At 40.3% G+C, this 18,409-nt stretch overlaps 2 protein-coding genes across 2 annotated transcripts; one reads left to right on the top strand and one right to left on the bottom strand.

The window, feature by feature from the left end:
* Window positions 1-630: 630 nt before the first annotated feature.
* On the bottom strand, window positions 631-6,509 carry slc39a4 (solute carrier family 39 member 4). Its single transcript, XM_061092911.1, has 12 exons — window positions 5,970-6,509; window positions 4,391-4,744; window positions 3,637-3,838; window positions 3,169-3,362; window positions 2,796-2,973; window positions 2,485-2,657; window positions 2,170-2,370; window positions 1,785-1,886; window positions 1,524-1,560; window positions 1,271-1,423; window positions 992-1,179; window positions 631-837 (listed from the first exon to the last, which is right to left on the bottom strand). The coding sequence occupies exons 1-12, from the start codon at window positions 6,183-6,185 to the stop codon at window positions 706-708; spliced, it is 2,130 nt and encodes a 709-aa protein (XP_060948894.1). The 5' UTR covers window positions 6,186-6,509; the 3' UTR covers window positions 631-705.
* Window positions 6,510-15,959: 9,450 nt separating this feature from the next.
* LOC133025804 (CD59 glycoprotein-like) lies at window positions 15,960-17,691 on the top strand. The gene is made up of 4 exons (XM_061092561.1): window positions 15,960-16,057; window positions 16,200-16,285; window positions 16,974-17,081; window positions 17,239-17,691. Exons 1-4 carry the CDS (start codon window positions 15,975-15,977, stop codon window positions 17,397-17,399), a joined length of 438 nt encoding a protein of 145 aa, XP_060948544.1. The 5' UTR covers window positions 15,960-15,974; the 3' UTR covers window positions 17,400-17,691.
* The last annotated feature ends 718 nt before the right edge of the window (window positions 17,692-18,409 follow it).

Genomic DNA, 18,409 nt, shown 5'->3' with positions numbered 1-18,409 from the left:
TTGCAAATGTGACATGTTTGATTTCAAATACATTTAATTAAATGTACCAAAAGAACAATTCTGTACAAAGCTATATAATAAAAGTACATCACTAAAGAATTGAAGGAGAGTGACGCATGTATATTAGCCTATTGACATTTATCAGTGCTCGGAATTTATAAAAAAACATCTGCACTGACTCTTTTTGTGCCTCATTGATAAAAAGTTAATTTGTTGACGTTTCTTTTCTTTTGTAAGCATCAGACCATTATCGACACATTTTTTAAATTTTTAAACAATAACTACCCTAAACTGAGAGTCCTATTTAAAAAGGCAGAATTCAGTCCACTACACAAGTCTTGTAATAAATCACATGTCAGAGAAGCACAAGCTCTCTTGGCTGTAGTTAGTGGTGTTGTAATGGATTGTATTATGTGGTGACAGGGCTTTGGAGTTACAGTTATTTAGAAGACACAGCTAGTTTTAATTAACACTGGATTAGCTCCTCATCTGACAGTGTCTTTACCCCGTTGTGTCTGACAGTATTCTGTCGACTTTTTTCCTGCTTTTCATACTGTCCTTAAGGTGTAACATGCATAGATGTTAATATATATATATATATATATATATATATATTGTTAATTCATACATTTTTACAGTTGGCATTGAGTGCACCAAAACAAGCCACACCAATGTGCTGGCGTGCTGTTTGTACAAGTCCGTGCCTTAAAAGGTGTAAAACCTCTCTTCGTAAAGTGACAGCAGCAGCAGGATTCCCCAGCCGGTGAGAAGGCCGACATTCTGCAGCAGAAACATCAGCCAGGGTTTCTTGTTGCTGATGTGGACCATGGTGGGGAGCTGGAGAGAGAAACAGAGGTGGAGGTTACTTAGTTAGCTTATTGTCCTGGATTTGGGGAAGTCAGTTTTACAGCAACAAACCACTTTTCTCTGTATATCCTGTAAACATAACCCCTTCTGTTCTCTTGCATTGCCTGTGAGCAGAACCACTCACCATATCAGCCAGTCCCACGTACAGAAAGAGTCCAGAGGTGACGGCGGCTATCCACTGTTGGGTTGCCAGGTTAGTGGCGACCGACAGAGCAATGTACAGGCCAATGAACGAGGTCATGGCACTGGCGATGTTTAAAAGCAGCGCCCTGCGTACTGACACGCCGCTGTGCAGCAAAATGGCAAAATCCCCTAAAGAGAAAGAAAAGCAACAGGTGTTAAAAATTGGATGAAAACAAAAAGATCAAACCACACATGTCCTGCTTTTGTGTGTGTTCTTTACCCAGTTCGTGTGGTAGCTCATGGCACAGCACAGCCAGAGACGTGGCCAAACCAGACTTCCATGACAGGGAGAAAGCTGCACCGAGCGCTAAGCCGTCTGCAAAGTTGTGGATCCCGTCACCGATGGTGATCATGTAAGGCAGCAGACGCTGTTCTGCAGAGGCAGGTGGACAAAGTCATAGTTAGCAGTGGTGCCAAGATGATGAGCACCATCATCACAGCTGGGTGATGTCACTCTTTTTGTGTTTACTTACCTCTTGTGCGCACTTTGTGGTTGTCTTCAAGGGTAACCTGAAATGTATATGTCACATAATATTGATAAAACATCAGATAACTCATCAAGCTTTATAAGATCTATTTCTTACAAACTGTAGGAGAAGTAGCTGAAGATTTCCTCAGTACTATAGTCTTGTATATATGACTTATTTAGTTCTGTGCAGGTGAGTAAGATCCTTGTTACATAAATATCCAGTATTTATTAATATTCCGCATTAAACCAAATGACGGTTTCTTACCAGATCTGCCTTCGAGGCCGACTTGTTTTGTCTTTGTTTCCTTTCCTGCTGATACATCTCTAAAACCCTCCCATGGTCACAGTGATGAGGCTCAGATTCTTCCTAAAAAGAAAAAGAGAGACAACTATACAGGATCATTTATCTGGATGAAGCTAAAATAAAACACTTATTATGAATAAAATGAAAGATTAATTTTGTCATATTTGTTCATATTCTTATTTCAGCTTATTCACAATCTAGTTTGACAAGATTTACCTGGGACCTGTAACCATTGAGTTTCCATACTTTCATTGACAATGTTTTAAAAATCACAGCTTTCTTTAATTAATGGGATAGTGGTGGGATAGTGATAATACATTTATTTGTAGTGTTTTATTTGACTTACAGCGTGATGGTGCTGGTGATGGTGATGGCTGTGATTATCTCTGTATGCGACCAGAGAGAAGACGGTTTCCATCAGGTAAAAGTAGTAAATCCCGGCTATCACCACCAACATCTTGTAAATGTAGTCTGGCGTTTCTTCCTGGTGATCGTGATCGTGATCGTGGCCGCCGCCATTGTCTGTGTGAACGTGTAAACCTAGAAACTGAACAAAGACGAAGTCCAGCTGAGTATGTGCTGCACAAAAATTGACAAAAATGTTTGTTGTTGTTGTTCTGCAGTCTTTTACCTTCTTATTATTGGTCTAAAAAGGACTCACCATGGGTAACAGGTGCAATAGGGCATCTCCAGTCAGTGAACCTACAGCCAGACTGATGCAAAACTGGACAGCAAACTGGAACACACTGGTACACGAGGTACACAGCAGCAGCACGATGCCAAACATGGACGTGAGTGTTATCACCACATTGGCGAGGGTTGCATAGAGGTATCCTACAAGTAGAGGCGAGAACAGAGAGAAAGTTCAGGGTCATCGACACAAATTTGCATCTTCGCGTCCAATATCTCCAACCGGAGAGGCAGGATCGCATTAGTCATCGTCACCTCGTAAAATCCAGTCCACACACTTACTCTCCATCCTGGTGAGATCATCTGGGTTCACTGGCTCAGTCATGTGTGCGCAGGCTCCGCTTAGTATCTGCTGGACGAACGCCGGGCTGAGCCGAGCCACGTCGGACTGAACCGAGGAGGCAGAGCTGTTTGCAGCCAGGCCGAAGATCAGGACCAGCTCCTCAGCCGAGAAACAGCGCTGGGAGAAATTAAGAAAAAAAAGAATTACAGTTTAGATGCAATCAAAAGACTTTTATCAGGTATTTACTGAGCGAAAACATGTTGAAAATGTGCAGGAGTTCTTTGTTTTAAACTTTGACTCATGACCTTTTCTCTTATTCTATGCACCTGTCTAAGATCACGTATGAACTGAATGTTGAAATGTAGTTTCCACCTTATCCCAGGTGCTGTTTCCTCCATGTCCCTCATGGCGGCTGCTCCTCCTCCTCCTCCGTCTTGCACCGCTGTCATCATGATGACCGTGTTCGTCTTCTTGGTGTGCATCCCCGTGGGGTTCGTGCCCGTGGGATTCGTGCCCATGTTCGTCTTCAGTCCCAATGTTCAGACTCCTCATAAGGGTCTCCAAATCTGCAGGGGACAAATGTAAACCACCATAAGAGTAATGTGGGTGTTCAGCACATTTACAGCAAGAACCAATGATGTGACCAATAACATAAAGAAAGAAAATATATAAAAACAAGAAAATTATAATATTTAAGTGCAACCAACAGATACATTTTGCATAGAACAGTATAACATATACACAACTACCAAAAATGCATTTTGCAGATATAGTCTAAGTTGTAATTTGACTTGCCACCGAAACATTTTTGAGCAATATTCTTTTGTGCAGGACATTTACCCCCGACAGTGAAGTTCTCTGACCCCAGGCGGCCCACGATGTAATCCAGGAAAAAGCTCTCCTCGGGCAGGGACTCGCTGACGAAGCAGTGACCTTGCAGAGCGTGATACAGGACTCGGCCCAGAACTGCGCCCACTTCCTGTCTCTGGTCTGGTAACGATGCGTTGACTTCTGCCATGATGTCGCTGGCTGTTAGACAGCTCTGGTGGGGATGAGGGGGAGGGAGAGAAGGTATGATGGAATTTTAACTAATGAACTCAACTATAATAGAGTTGTTCAAATTTGCTCATATTTTAAACTCCTCCTGAATGCTTCGGGAGGACTGTGAAGTCATGTTAACTGCTGTGAGGCCTCATATTAATTGGCAAACTGATGTCATAGTAAAACTAAATACTGCAAAAGTTTGATTGTTCACTTCTGTGGTGATGACTTCCCAGTTTAACTCTCTTTCATGTGCTATGGTGATGTGGCTGAGTGCAGGGCAAAGCCTAGTAGGTCGGCCCCAGCAGGCATCACCCATATGATAAGATATATTGAGTAATAAATACTGTAAGGGAGAAAAACTACTGTTGCACTGAATTTGGGCGCTGGCTGCTGTACAAATTTAATTTAAAAGTCCATGTGGAGTGAAAAAGAACTGAGCTTTTACAGTAGATAATTGTTAAAAATCAGACATGTGTAGGTGAATGATATTCATGAGTTTGTGCAATGAGGGGACTGTTGGATCAAACTGTTGCTGTCGACCTGAGCTTACCTCACTGGGTGACGGCTCATAGTGGCGCCGGAGCTCTACAAACACAGTCTCTAATTGGTGAACGTCTATGTGTTCGTGGTCATGTTGCGTCCGGCCCTCTTCGTGCTCCAGATGCTCGTGCTCCTCATGGTGTGTGACCCTGTGGAGGAAATGCTCCGTCTCCTCGCCCCACCTCCCCTCAATTATCGCGTGGCAGACCGGGCCAGGAGAAGTGAGGTAGAGGACGCTGCCGGCGGCGAGGTCGCTGAACTGGGAGACGCTGATGGTTTCATTATGGCCGACTCTTCCAGCTTCCTCCTCCCCGTGGATGGAGTGATTGCCAAACAGCTGGTGAACACCACCTGTTAGATCACACTACACAGACAGCACACACACAAACACACACACAGATTAAATTAGCAGATAATCAATTACTGATTCAGTCATTTCCTGGGAAATTTGTGTCTATAAAAACACACGTATTGAGAAAAGAGTCCTGGATTAGTTCATTATTTTTCTAAACTTTCAAAACAGGAAACAAAAGCTGCAACTTTAATATGAACTCACACGGTTAAACTGTGGGTTTGTTAATTTACAATGTATTGTTATACATTATGTTACTATTCACTGTATCAAGTGTAAGTGAATTTATAATAGAAGCCTATGTCACAATTGAAAACTGTTTCATTTGTTCTTTTTATCTGCTCCATTCACCAGCACTTGTTCAACACGTAGCTTATCAACCACGCACTGTCCATTCACACAGATTAGATCATACAGTCAGAGGAAGTTCAAGGACTTTACTCACACTCACTGAAACAACAGGTTCATCCAAGTAACCAACAAATGACTAACTAACCTTAAAGTATCTTAATTTTGTAAAAATAATTATAATTTTATACGCGATATCGACCTATACATATACAGAGGGATATCTTTCTTTAAAAAAAATGCTTATTACATTAAATGCTTATCATAAAGAAAAAATAATAATAATGTTAGACACAACGTCGGCCTGTATAACTTAGAATACATGTACACTGGAATATTTTTCTTTAAAAAAAAAAAAAGATGACATTATATGCGTATCATGAAGTAATAATAATAATAATAATTGTACACACAATATAGGCCTCAATACCATACGGGTACATTGGGATATTGTTTCTTTAAGAAAAAATCGTATTATATTATAAGCTTATCATAAAGTAATAATAATACTAATGTACACACAGCATTGGTCTAATAGCCTACAGATGAATAGGGATATTTGTTTTAAAATGCTTATTATATTATATGCTTATCTTAAAGTTATAATTATTATAATAATAATAATAATTTTCTTTATTTATGCAGATTAAGTCATGATATAAACGCACAAACACACACATCATATCCAGCTGATAAAATTACTATATTACTGTATATGTGTTTAAAGTTCCGGTGAGGAGCGGAGGTTTTCCCCGGAGCTCTCCCCGGGCCCAGCGGGGTGCAGCGGCCGGGTCTCGGCTGTTGGACCTTGACCTCCCGCTCCTCACCGCCGCCACACGGCCGCCTCGCCCGGCTCTCTGCCCGCGGAGCGAAGCCCCATAAAACTCACCTTTCCACACGACACTGCTCCTCCGCACTGCACACGTTTCTCCAGCGTATTAAAGAGGAATCCGAGCGATTCCCCGCTCAGAGTCTGCTGCCCCGGGGACACGACGCTCACTACGGCCTGGTACACCTCCTCCAGGGCGGGAGACCCCGACACGGAGCCCAACGCACCCCACACGGACAGGACGTGGAGGAGGAAGAGCCCGGAGGAGGAAGACATGTTTTCTTTATAAATACCAACAACAAATACTTAGATCTACTTATTTAAACAGAGAGGAGACGCTGGCACCGAGTCACACTGAGGCTGATTCGGGCTCCAGGTGTTTCTCCACAAGTTCCTTGAGCTCTTATCTGTTTCAAACCTCTGCTCCTCAATGGACCTCGACTCTGGGCTGTGATTGGCCGAGAGGTGGCTCGTGATGCCTCTCACCTGTGTGTTGAAGCTGCTCTCACCTGAGCTGAGATTCATGATGGTGACTTCCAACATGTAACATGAATCCCAGCCTCACATGTCATGTGGTGGAGACTTCCAACAGGTTACATCCACCACATGACGTCTGAGGCTGGGATTCATGGTAACATTCAGCACTGCAGCTCTGAAGTAGCCCTGCAACAACAGCCTATTTCTAACCATAATAACCATATCCTTTTTATTTGTAGATCCTTTGTAAAGTGCTTCACAAGGCAGCAATTTGAAAATCGTCATCCTTTAAACAGAATTGTAAAAAAAAATTCTCAGACAGAAAATGTAAAATATATTAATTTAAAATGGTCAAATTCTACTTAATGTAATATCTCACAAACTTCAACTTAAATGATCAGATAAATAATGTAAACACATACTAATCAACTAAATTGCTAAAACTGAAATTAAAGTAAAATCTTTAAAATTAAAGTAAAATCTGGGAAAAAATGATAAATAAATATTGTTCCAGATCCCGGAAATCTGACTGCCCTGTCCTCTTCAGTTTTCAACCAGGTTTCTGGCTCAGATATCCCGCCTCTGCCTGAGGATCTCAAGGTCACTTAAAGGTCACACATATAAAACATGGACATAGGCCTCAAGGAGCTCTCAAATGCACACCCCAAAAAAGTACCTCAATATATATCAACGCAACAAAATTATCTGAAGGCTGATCTCACAAACAAGACGTGTGGACAGGTTATTTATGGTTGTTTTTAGTCTTTTAACTGAGCTCTTTGACTTTCAAACAAGAAATATTAACACTCACTTCTTATAGGGGGCCCAAAAAGACAGCGCCCCCTGGGACTGTGTGCAGTAGGCCTGATCTGTATAGATCCATGGGTTCATTTCAGAAGGTCCCTACTGTTGAGATACTGATTTACGGATTCGATGATGAAGTTAAAAATTATTTTCACATCAGGCGATCTTAATGGAAGGAACCATTAAGGAACTATTGATCTACTCAAGCCAACATCCTAAACAACAGTATTATTTTACACCTCATGTATGTGAAATCATTATTGAAATGTGCAGACAGATTAATGCGTCTTTAGAGGAAGAGCATGGTGTTAATTTGATCGTGTCAGAGAAGGGTTGTGTTATTAGGATCCAGTGACTCATGGCCAACCTGACATTCAACACTGAGGTATCTAAAGAAAAAGAACATGTCGTCTCTAAGTTATTAATCTTTCTGGACAGTTCCTTGTAAGCTGATAGCTTGACATCTTGTATTTTTTGAAGGCAAAGATGTTTCCTTCCTTGAAGTTCATCAAACTAAATGTCAGTCGTCAAAGAACTGAAGGGAGGAGGGTCAAAGGCTTTGCCAGTTACTGTCTCTTGTGAGGATTTCAATGGAGGGTTTATGGCATTGCAGAAAGATAAACACCAATATACCAAAAAGTAGTATTTCAGCCCAATAGATTAAAGTTAAAGAGGGGCCATGCTGCGGCTCAGCAGCTTTTGGCTTCGGCATTACAGTAAACTGAATATAAACTTGATCTTCAGGTTGTTTCAAGCACAAATAATCATCCCAGTGTTGAGAACAAACCACATAACACCTTGATGGACAGTTTTCAGCCCTGGTACAAGAACAAGTACCCAGAGAAACCTGATGAATGTGTGTCTCAGGTTCATCAACACATTCTCACAGTGGAACAGAACAGATATGTTAACAATGCTGCTGTTTTCCTCTATCATATTGTGTTACTGATACAGAGACGGTCTCATAACCCCTGTTAGTCATGAGGAAATAAAACAAAACAATGGTGAGATTATGCTGTTTGTTCTTTTTTTAACTTTTAAAATCCTGTTGTACTTTCACCGACTCTGCAGTTTGAAACCAGTCACACAATCACAGAAATACACAACATGTACTTTCAAACACAGCTGTTCAGTTTGCCCATTTTCATTATTCTGAGATGAGAATAAAACATCAACGTGGCTCTTCTTCTTTATAGATAGATGCGTTTTATAGATAAATTCTATTATTTAGTAAGGATTTTAAATAGTTGAAGTTAAGAATAACTAAGAGGCTGTGCGTGAAGAGTTAATAACTGTTATTATAGATAAAAAATAGGATTTTATCGAGCAGTTTTTTTTGTTTTTGTATTATAAATGTGTGTGTGTATTTGCCAGTTGCTAATTCAAACCACTAGATGGTGCAGTTGCTTTATTACAGCAATTCATGCATCTTTGTTGTGCCATCCTGTGAAAGTTAGAAGTTAGTTTTAGGCTGAGAAATAAAGTTCTTCTGGTCTGAAATGAATTAATTGTATATGTTGCAATGATTAACAGGAAGTGCATTAAATACATCACCTTGTCAGAATTAAAATTATGAAGTAATGTGTGGAGAAGTGATGAAGCTTGTGTCTAACTGGATTTCATTCAACCATCCTGCAGTGGTTAGTAGATTATCTTAACAATAACTACTGAATTATGATCAAGGACATATTTTAGTTCTTATTTAAGATTCCAGGTTAGTTGTTGGGATTGAAAATTTAAATGTATCATGAAATCACAGTTGAATCAATGAGGGAGGATATAAAAAGCAAAGGAAATGGACTTGTTTTCCTAATGAGACACTGCAGAAGAAAATACTACAACAGAAAGATTGTTCCCCACATATGGAAACATCAAACAGTAGTTTACATAGTGTATACATACATCAATTTAACACATTTGTCCCCACATCATTTCACTGTTTCCACCCTCTGTTACTGTTCAGTGGATTCAAATCTTGTTAACACCTCATTACTGCGTGAGAGTATGAAGCCAGTTTACTCGTGTGAACTGAGATTGCTTGGAAAAGTTGTTTCCTTCAGTTCTGGAGTCGTTCAGCTGTAAAATGACAAACAACAGCGGAGCTTGGTATTGTAATCTATTCTGCTAATTCTGTTCAGCTCTATAACATTTCCAAAATCGCTTACATTGCTTAGACCCGTTCCGAAAATGTTTCAATATACAAGAATAGCCGGCCGGTTCATTTCCCTGGAGTTTGGACTGAAATAAGTCATCGGTAAAAAACAGAAAACAACACGAAATGTCTCCTGGAATTAATCTTTTAATTGTCTCTTTAAAAAAAGTGTGTTATTTTCTTTCTTCACGTCTGGAATATGAACTGAAATCATGTCAATAGCCGCATAAATCACTCGAGGGAAGGAGATTGAGTTGATTGGCTGCACATCACTTCACACACATGATCAGACAGTGACACACACACACAAGCTCGCTCATGACATGGGATCCTGGACATCTGCCCCAGCACACACACACACACACACACACACACACACACACACACACACACACACACACACACACACACACACACACACACACACACACACACACACACACACACACACACACACACACACACACACACACACATACACACACACACAGACACACACAAACACAGGGCCATAGCAAGTATGGTTAATCTTTTAGACAAAACACACACTGTCCAGTGACCTGTTTTCATGCCCCCCATCATCATGTCACTCTCTGCCACCCCGTCTGTCATGTAAACCTGTAGATGTTCTCAACACACACATTCATCAAGTCCCCCACTGTGCGCACACACACACACAAACACACACACTGTGGTGGGTCAAAGAAAGTGCATCCTTATTAAATCATATCTGTTGTTGATAGTGCAGACACATTGCTGCAGAGAGTTTGTCTTTTCAGAAACAACAATATAAATGGCTGGAATATTTAGAATCGCCCACAAAGGATATTAATGTCTCACACATTCAATTACCACAAAGTAAAGTGCAGTAATTACTGTTCGAAATATATCTTTCCAAAATAAAATAACATTTGAAAAAAATGATTAACATTTGGCATTTTTTCCAGCAGCATTATGACTTGAATTAAAGTGTCAATGCTACTTAGTTAGACATAGCTAGAAGTGTAAACACGAACGACTACATTTAATTAGAACCGAATTCTCATGTGCTTTCCAGGAAAACCTTTGGAAACAAATTGGAATTTATGGACCCTAAAAAGATAAAAGTATTATCAAAGATCCAGACCCGAAATCAAACACGAAGCTTTCAGTATTAATGCCGCGGTTCAAAGCAAATCTGAAGCAGAAAAACATGTTGAATAAAGAGTCTCTCGCTGTTAACACCACTTACACCCGTCTCCCCTCCTGCCTCCCTCTCTCCCCCACTGCCTCCCTCTCTCCCCCACTGCCTCGTACACACTCGCTGCCTGGCCTCAGCCCTACTTTCCTTCTGAAGCTGATGTTTCCATTACAGAAATAAAAGCATGACGGCTAATCCAGTTATATGTTCCCTGGACGACACGCACACCCACACATACATATGCATAAACACACACACACACACACACACACACACACACACACACACACACACACACACACACACACACACACACACACACACACACACACACACACACACACACACACACACACACACAAACTGTTGAAACACAAGAAAACAAGTTCAAAGGCTCAGACATGTTGCAAGTGGATAAATATGGGCACACACTGAACCGTACGTAAATGTACACACACACACACACACACACACACACACACACACACACACACACACACACACACAAACACACACGCACACATGGAGGGGGGGGGGGGGGCATGCGATTGAAGCAAGAGCCCCTGTTGTGAAAGAGTCAAACAGTGCTTTCTTGGGTGCTGGAAATAAAGACCAAACATTGGTAATCCACACACAAACACACACACACCCACACACACAAACACCCCCCCCACACACACACATAAACACACACACACAGAACTTTGAGTAAATTTGGGAAAGACACTAATGCATTCCGCAGTCTAACCTTGATTTAACCCTCAACCCTCAAGCAGTCCTTAGAAGTCTAATCGTCAAACTGGTCCTCACAAAGATAGTACAACATGTATCCACACACTAATCTCCCAGGACAATTTCCCACAGAGCTGCACAACCTTCCTGTGGAGTGAAAAGATAGGGGGAAGAAAGACGTGATGTTAGTCCTGAACCTGATCCTGATCTCCCTCTTCCCACTTCTCCTCCTTTTAATTCATAAATAGCATAATTTATTAATTGACGACATGTGATATCTGTCCTGAAACGCTGTGCACCAGCTGGCAGCTGTTTTTAATTTCTCAAGGATTAAAAAGAGTTCTCTGGCAATTTAGTGCTGTGCGTCTATAAAGTTTGAAGACTCTTAAGGGACAGGCTTTAAAATGAATGATCACACAGACACTTTGAATAACTCTTGGTTTCACCCCAGAGCGCCTGCATCCCAAGGATTCCTCCACCTTGTCTCCTCAATCCCTCTCATGTCCAGTTGATCCAAATTGTCCTCTAAACAATAACAGTGGTTATGTATTATCCTCCTGCCACAACACAGAGAATCAGATTTACCCTGGAATCCATTTCTTAAAGAGGCCGCGAGCTTTTCCTTTACACAAACGTTGGACCCTGGTTTGGAGACAACGTGATCTGGACTTAAAGAGACGCAACTTTCTGTCCAAACCCGAACAGGCTCGGTTTGGGTAGGTGGGCCGGAGCCAATCCCACTTGACCTTGGGCGAGAGGTGGGGTCCAGCTCACCAGTCCATCACAGGACTTAACCTGCATGTCTTTGCAATGTGATAGATCATATTTGAAAACGCAACACAAAAGGAATTTTCAGTTAGAGTCCAGAGAAGAAGGTGAATTCGCTTCAGGTGAGAGGTTGAAAATCATTGAGAGGAACCAGGGAGAAGAGAGAGGAAGAAGATGAGGGAGGAGGGAACACAGTGAGATTCAAGGCTCTAGAGACAGGGGGGGGGGCAGGTATGTCCTACATGCATGGACACTCAGGTCACTGCAGATAATTACACTACCTGCATTCTATTGCTCCCTCTGTCAACCCCCCTACATTTATTAAATTACTGTATTAACCCTTTAATGGGTGGACATGTGAGATGATATAAACATCTCTCTCTCTCTCTTTCTCTCTCTCTCTCTCTCTCTCTCTCTCTCTCTCTCTCTCTCTCTCTCTCTCTCTCTCTCTCTCTCTCTCTCTCTCTCTCTCTCTCTCTCTCGCCCTCTCTCTCTTATATATACACACACACACACACTATATCTACTGTACATGTATGTGATGTTTAATTGGTATAATTCAGCGTCCATTGAGTTAATTACGTCTCTAATGAGGACACTATTTCTTCCCTCATCTAATTAAAGGGTACTTACAACACGTATTTGTCAGTGTCCTGAACGTGACCGGACGACTTGAGGACTAATGTCCTGTGGGATCCGGTGACCGTGTGTCCTCACCTCGTCAGTGAACAGGGATCTGTGTGTCACACGTGCTGCTGTGTGCAAGCATGCAAGCTGAAGTTGGTCATTACTGGAACGACCTTGGTATAAAGGGAAAACATTTACAAAAGTATTGCAGTAAATTCTAACTACATTAACGATTTATTTAACTGCTTTACCGAGGTCCATAATTCACCTGTTAGAATATTTTTGAAAGCTGTAACTTGTTGTTGTGTTGTTTGAGTTTTTTAGAGTATTTTATCAATTCCATCTATAAATGAAGGTACATTGAAAAGAGATCAAAGCAAAAGTACACATTACAACTGTACAATATTACAAAGAATATGTCAAACACAATAAATCACACAAGAAGCACAGATAGAGTGACATCATGATATAAAACCAAACTAAAGCAAAAATGCATCCACCAATACATTCACAACAGTTTGATGCCAAATCTCTCGCCCTCTCACTCTAGATCTTCATCCTGAGAGAGAAACTCAGACTCGTGACACAAAACTTGTTTTACTGATATAACTTTAGCCTCGAAAATTGATGCCTGGTAGAAAATCTGAGACGGATTACACAGTTTAATAGCAACTAAACATACAAAGTATTAAAGGCAGAACAGTTTCAAGTGGCCGTGATGTTTATTAAGAAGTTCACCAGATCAACTTTTAAGGGTTGGTCACACAATTAGTTTCCACTGCCCCCAGGTGGCGGAAAAATAAGCTCAATCCTGATCTACACTTTTAAAAATCTGACCTTGCTGCTGCATTATCTTTCCAAATATTGTAGACTTTCCATCCCCCTATTTATACATTTGTAGTTTAATCCCTGGATTTGGTAATTTCGGTTGGTTGGCGCGTAATTTGCATAATACATGTGGTTTGTGCAAATCTGCATCCATGTAGAATAATTTATGGATCATTCATCAGAGAATACTCATGTGTGTGTCTGTGCATATACTGCCTCAAAAGGCACCTATACACACACACACACACACACACACACAAACACAATCACTGGTCAAATGTTAATGATTTATTAATTCATGAGTTTAAATCTTAAATCTTCTAACGGAAGAAATGGAAATGGACGCACGCACGCACACACACACATACACACACACACATAGAGAAAGGGAATTAAAATGTGTTAAAAATAATAACCATGTCATGGCCTGATTGGTTTGGTTTTCCCATATTTAACTCAGTGGACTGGGAAATGAAAGACTGTGAGACATTGTGGTGGACTGAAGGGGGGAGAGAGAGAGAGAGAGAGAGAGAGAGAGAGAGAGAGAGAGAGAGAGAGAGAGAGAGAGAGAGATGTAACAAGGAATGAAACAAGGCAGTGAATAAATGAATGAGCGGATGAATGAATGAAGGGCAAGTTGAGAAGAAAGAAAAATAAATGAGAAAATGAAGACTGGAGAATGTACAGTTACATCAGAAAGGGTGGTGGGTTTGCACATGAAGCATTTGATGCAGTAAGAAGAGTTCACAATTTTAAAGAATGTATACTAAACCGTAGTGTGAGCAGTGTATGGAGTCAAATAAGGATCATTAATATTCATTATTTATTGATTTACTAGATGTCCATCAAATTTAAGTCATTTATTTTATTGCTGAGTTTGACGTGTGACGGTTGAATGATATAAAACACTGATGCAGATATAAAAAAGTATAAATTTGCACTTGTCTCTGCACCTTTATTTTTCACACTATAACTAATATTCAATTCTATCCGGATCAGTCTTCTGATTTTGATCCTAACAAATCATAATCATAATCATAATGGCTCAGGAGTTCTGACCTTCTAATGCAATAATTGCTTCTGGTTCTACTTCACGATCAGTGGTGTCCTTTATGGCCAAATAAGCTCGGTGCACATTATATAACCATTGAAAAGAGTCTTTTCCCCCCATTCAGATAGAAATGACACACATGTGGTCGGCATGAACACTGCAAAGCTGGTAGAAAAAAAATCCTCATCGGCACCAGAAACAATTGGAAAGCAGCAGTTTGCCTCGTTACAGCCGCCTGTAGCTTGGCCTCAGACAAGAAGTAATGAGCAGCAGGACAGACACTCATTAACCTAAATAGCTGCAATGGCAAAGGAAAGTCATGTGGCTTTTCACACGGCCACGTTCAAACCTCTGTGAGAGAATGTGGAGCTCCCCCCTGGGAAAAAGGAAACACATTTTACTCCTCTGAATTAAACATAACCCTAAAATATAACAATTCTCCTTAAAACCCAACTTTTAAGGTTTAATGACGATAAACTTAAATAAACTCTGCAGGTTACGGTCTAATTTCATCTATTATTTACATCGAAACAATCTCTCCAAATTAAAAAAAGCTGCAGGTCCGTAAAGAAAATAATTAGTGTAGAAAAACTGTAACACAAACTTGGATTTCATGCTTCTGAGTGTGTGTGTGTGTGTGTGTGTGTGTGTGTGTGTGTGTGTGTGTGTGTGTGTGTGTGTGTGTGTGTGTGTGTGGGTCAAGTCTGATTTCACGCCATCAGGCTCTGACGTTTATAATGACCTGCAGAGAGAGAGAAAGAGAGAGAAAGACAGAAACACTAAATATGAATTCAGGACTATAAAACACTTTATAGATACTCATATACGATTCAGTGTTAATTGACACAAAACCTGGGTCGCTGCATCACAGCAAAAAGAAAAAGTTCTCCTGACATTTTTCGTTAAAAACATAAAATGGAACTATTTATTTCAAACCGATTCAAATGGGGTCGTGTGAATTTGAGGACCTGAGGTTTCCTGTCGCCCAGTGCAACAGTTTGATGCCCTGAGTTTTCAAAAAGAAAATGCAAATGAATGCTTGTTTTGTTTTAACACAAAGAAATTATCACAAGAAAAAGTTCCTCACCAGATCTTTCTCATCTCGCAAGAAACTTTTGACCATGGACTAACAATAAGAATCATGTTATAAACACTCTTAACCTATAAACACTGCTTATCTATTAGAATAAGCAGATAAACATGAAGCACAATTCAAGTTATTTTTATATTTTACACACAATAATGAGAAAAGAAAATAACAAAAACTAAATGAAATATTAGTTGATTTATAGGAAATAAAGACAAGGATTAGAATTCGGAAAGAAAGCTTTTGAACCGTATTGATACTGATCTACTTTCTGTGTTACACAAACATGTGTGTTCACTGTTTTGGCCAATCTGTCGCTGTCTGACACAGATCCACACACGGACTCTGAACCCAAAAAAATGGCTTGTTTACTCTTTCTGTTGATTCTGTCACACAAAGTTTCATCCTCACAAGCTGAAAGTCATTTTCTTCTCATCCACAGGTGAGTGTTTTAACGACGGCAGCTCAGCATTTATTTAATAATAGGCGATAAGAGTCTGCAGAGAAAGTCTCATTAAACCTGCATTGAAGGGGAAATCCTTTCTCCAGATTTTGACTAAACTCTAATTGTGTCTTTTGTTCAGATTCTCAGACGTGACAGTGCTTTCAGTCACCATGAGGAGCTCGCTGCTGCTGTGCCTGGCCTTCAGCTTTGCCATGTTTGGATTTGGTGAGAGAGGCTAAAGAAGAAACTCCTTCATTAATGCTCAGGTTTTTTTATCCCCTCTTTGAAAAGTGCAGCCAAGTGGAGCGAGAGGGAGATTACGTGTTTCTGGAAGAGGACACGACGCCCGAAGGAACAGTTTGGCACGTCCGTGTCGTTTGAATGTGCTGCTGTTGTGTCACATGCTTCCACTTCCCACTTTGCAGAGTCAGTGATAATCATTCATAATATTCCGTGTGATATTTCATGGAGAAAGTGCAAACAAATGTGTTTTGTGATTTGCAACATGGCAGGAACATTTTTGCTTCATCATTGTTGAGTTGGTACCACTCCGCCATGTTGCTGTTATTTAACACACTGGAGACGGGTATATAAATATTTAAAATAATATACTTCTCCATTATTTAAAGTTTAGCACTTGGAAGTAAAGTGTACAGATATTTCAAATATGCATTCTTTGAAAAGGTTTTGGGAAATACTGGAGCTGTTGTTTACCTTTTCCATCAGAGGAACATTTTAATTTTTGGAGATGAGAAGATTGATGCCACCTTCATTTTATTAAGAACATTTATTATAGAATGACATCTCTCATTTTTGATGGATTATGATATATTTGGCGACTTTAATCTACAAATTTAACTCCACAAATCCACTGACTGCGTGTGTGTTTGTGTTTGTGTGTGTGTCTGTGCAGGTGATTCTCTGCAGTGCTACTCGTGCCCTGACGGCTCCTCCAACAACTGTGAAGCCAAGCAGGACTGTAACCAGGGTGAAGACAGCTGCCTCGAACTCACCAGTACAGGTAAGCATGGTAAAGGTTCAAAATATATGTGTGATATAGTTTGATGGCGTTGATTGTATATATTCTGTAGGCAGAATAAAATATAGATAATATATAAATATACACATCCATACAAGTCCACAGAGCGAATGCTTGTCCCATTGTTTGTCCCAATCAGGAAAGACCTTCACCACATGTATCAGGAACTCAGACTGTGACTTCATGACTCTGGCCGTCAGATTCTCCGAACCCGACTTCACCTTCTCCTGCTGCCAGTCGGCCCTCTGCAATGGCAAAGAAAAAAGTGCATTTCAGAAATTGAAAGATTTTTTTGGCTAAGAAATGAGAGAAAAAAGAAAAACAAATGAATAAAGTTGTGAGTCTTGATTTCTATTGTGATAAAGACCAAATAACCATAGTCCAATTTTGAGGGACCCTCTTGTGAGTGTGTCTCCTGCTTCACCTCTCCCCTTTTTATCATTGTACTCCTGTGTTTGTGAGTTTACCTGCTAGTTAAAGTGTGATTTTCCCTTTTATTTGTGTTATCAATTGGTGTAGGGACTCCATATGCAAAATATTGACTGGTTCTTTGGCTCGTTTTGGCAGAATAAACAGAGATCACCTCCCGAAACATTCATGGTTCGGCTCTTTACTTCAAATCAAGAACATCACAGACATTGCTGGACTCCACTTTTTTTCCTCATTAAAATCCCTGAAATTGTTTTGTAAAATCCTTGAATAATTTCAGAAGAATTCTCTGGATATATTACTGAAAATGTTGCCAATATCCCAGATATAACCACAAATATTTAACCATCCCCTACCAAATTTGAAGAAAGCCTGAAAAAGATCCAAAAATGACCGGAAAAATACTTAAATGATTTTTTTCAAACAGTAGCAGTAGTAGGGAAGGAATTTGTTTTATATCTTACACATCAGATTTTAATCTTATATTTCAAAAATGCTGTGAGCTGTGACATAACAATTGGAAAGACACTCTTATTATAAAATATATTAATTTGATCCTCAAGACCCAGACGACAGGGTGAATAAACAGAGAAAGAGGAAGGATCTTGCAGAGTGACGGGGTCAACACCATGGTGGACGTTGTGGCTCAGTCGTCCGAAGCAAAAAAACATGTCCACTCTGCGCCCTGTGTGATGGCTGGATTCAAACCTGTGATTTAAAAAGCACTCAGAAATAGCTTTAAACTCATTGAAGCACAATGACAACAACAGTGTCTGCTGCTGTCCTTTAATAACAATGACACAAGCTGTAGTATTACAGCCAATTAAAGGATAGTGTGAAGAAGATAGAACTATGAGTGTGTGTGTGTGTGTGTTTGTGTG

This window comes from Limanda limanda, chromosome 19 (genome assembly GCF_963576545.1).
Source record: "Limanda limanda chromosome 19, fLimLim1.1, whole genome shotgun sequence".
Taxonomy (NCBI): Eukaryota; Metazoa; Chordata; class Actinopteri; order Pleuronectiformes; family Pleuronectidae; genus Limanda; species Limanda limanda.
This window is presented reverse-complemented; position numbering and strand designations above follow the sequence as displayed.

Bases quoted from the DNA above. Each gene is read 5' to 3' on its own strand.
- slc39a4 (XM_061092911.1), bottom strand. From the start codon at position 6,185: ATGTCTTCCTCCTCCGGGCTCTTCCTCCTCCACGTCCTGTCCGTGTGG. The intron at 2,371-2,484 runs GTGAGTCCTTTT...GTCTTTGTTCAG, and splicing joins TATTGCACCTGTTACCCATG to TTTCTAGGTTTACACGTTCA. The intron at 1,424-1,523 runs GTAAGTAAACAC...CTGCCTCTGCAG, and splicing joins CCACAAAGTGCGCACAAGAG to AACAGCGTCTGCTGCCTTAC.
- LOC133025804 (XM_061092561.1), top strand. From the start codon at position 15,975: ATGGCTTGTTTACTCTTTCTGTTGATTCTGTCACACAAAGTTTCATCC. The intron at 16,286-16,973 runs GTGAGAGAGGCT...GTGTCTGTGCAG, and splicing joins CTTTGCCATGTTTGGATTTG to GTGATTCTCTGCAGTGCTAC. The intron at 17,082-17,238 runs GTAAGCATGGTA...TGTCCCAATCAG, and splicing joins CCTCGAACTCACCAGTACAG to GAAAGACCTTCACCACATGT.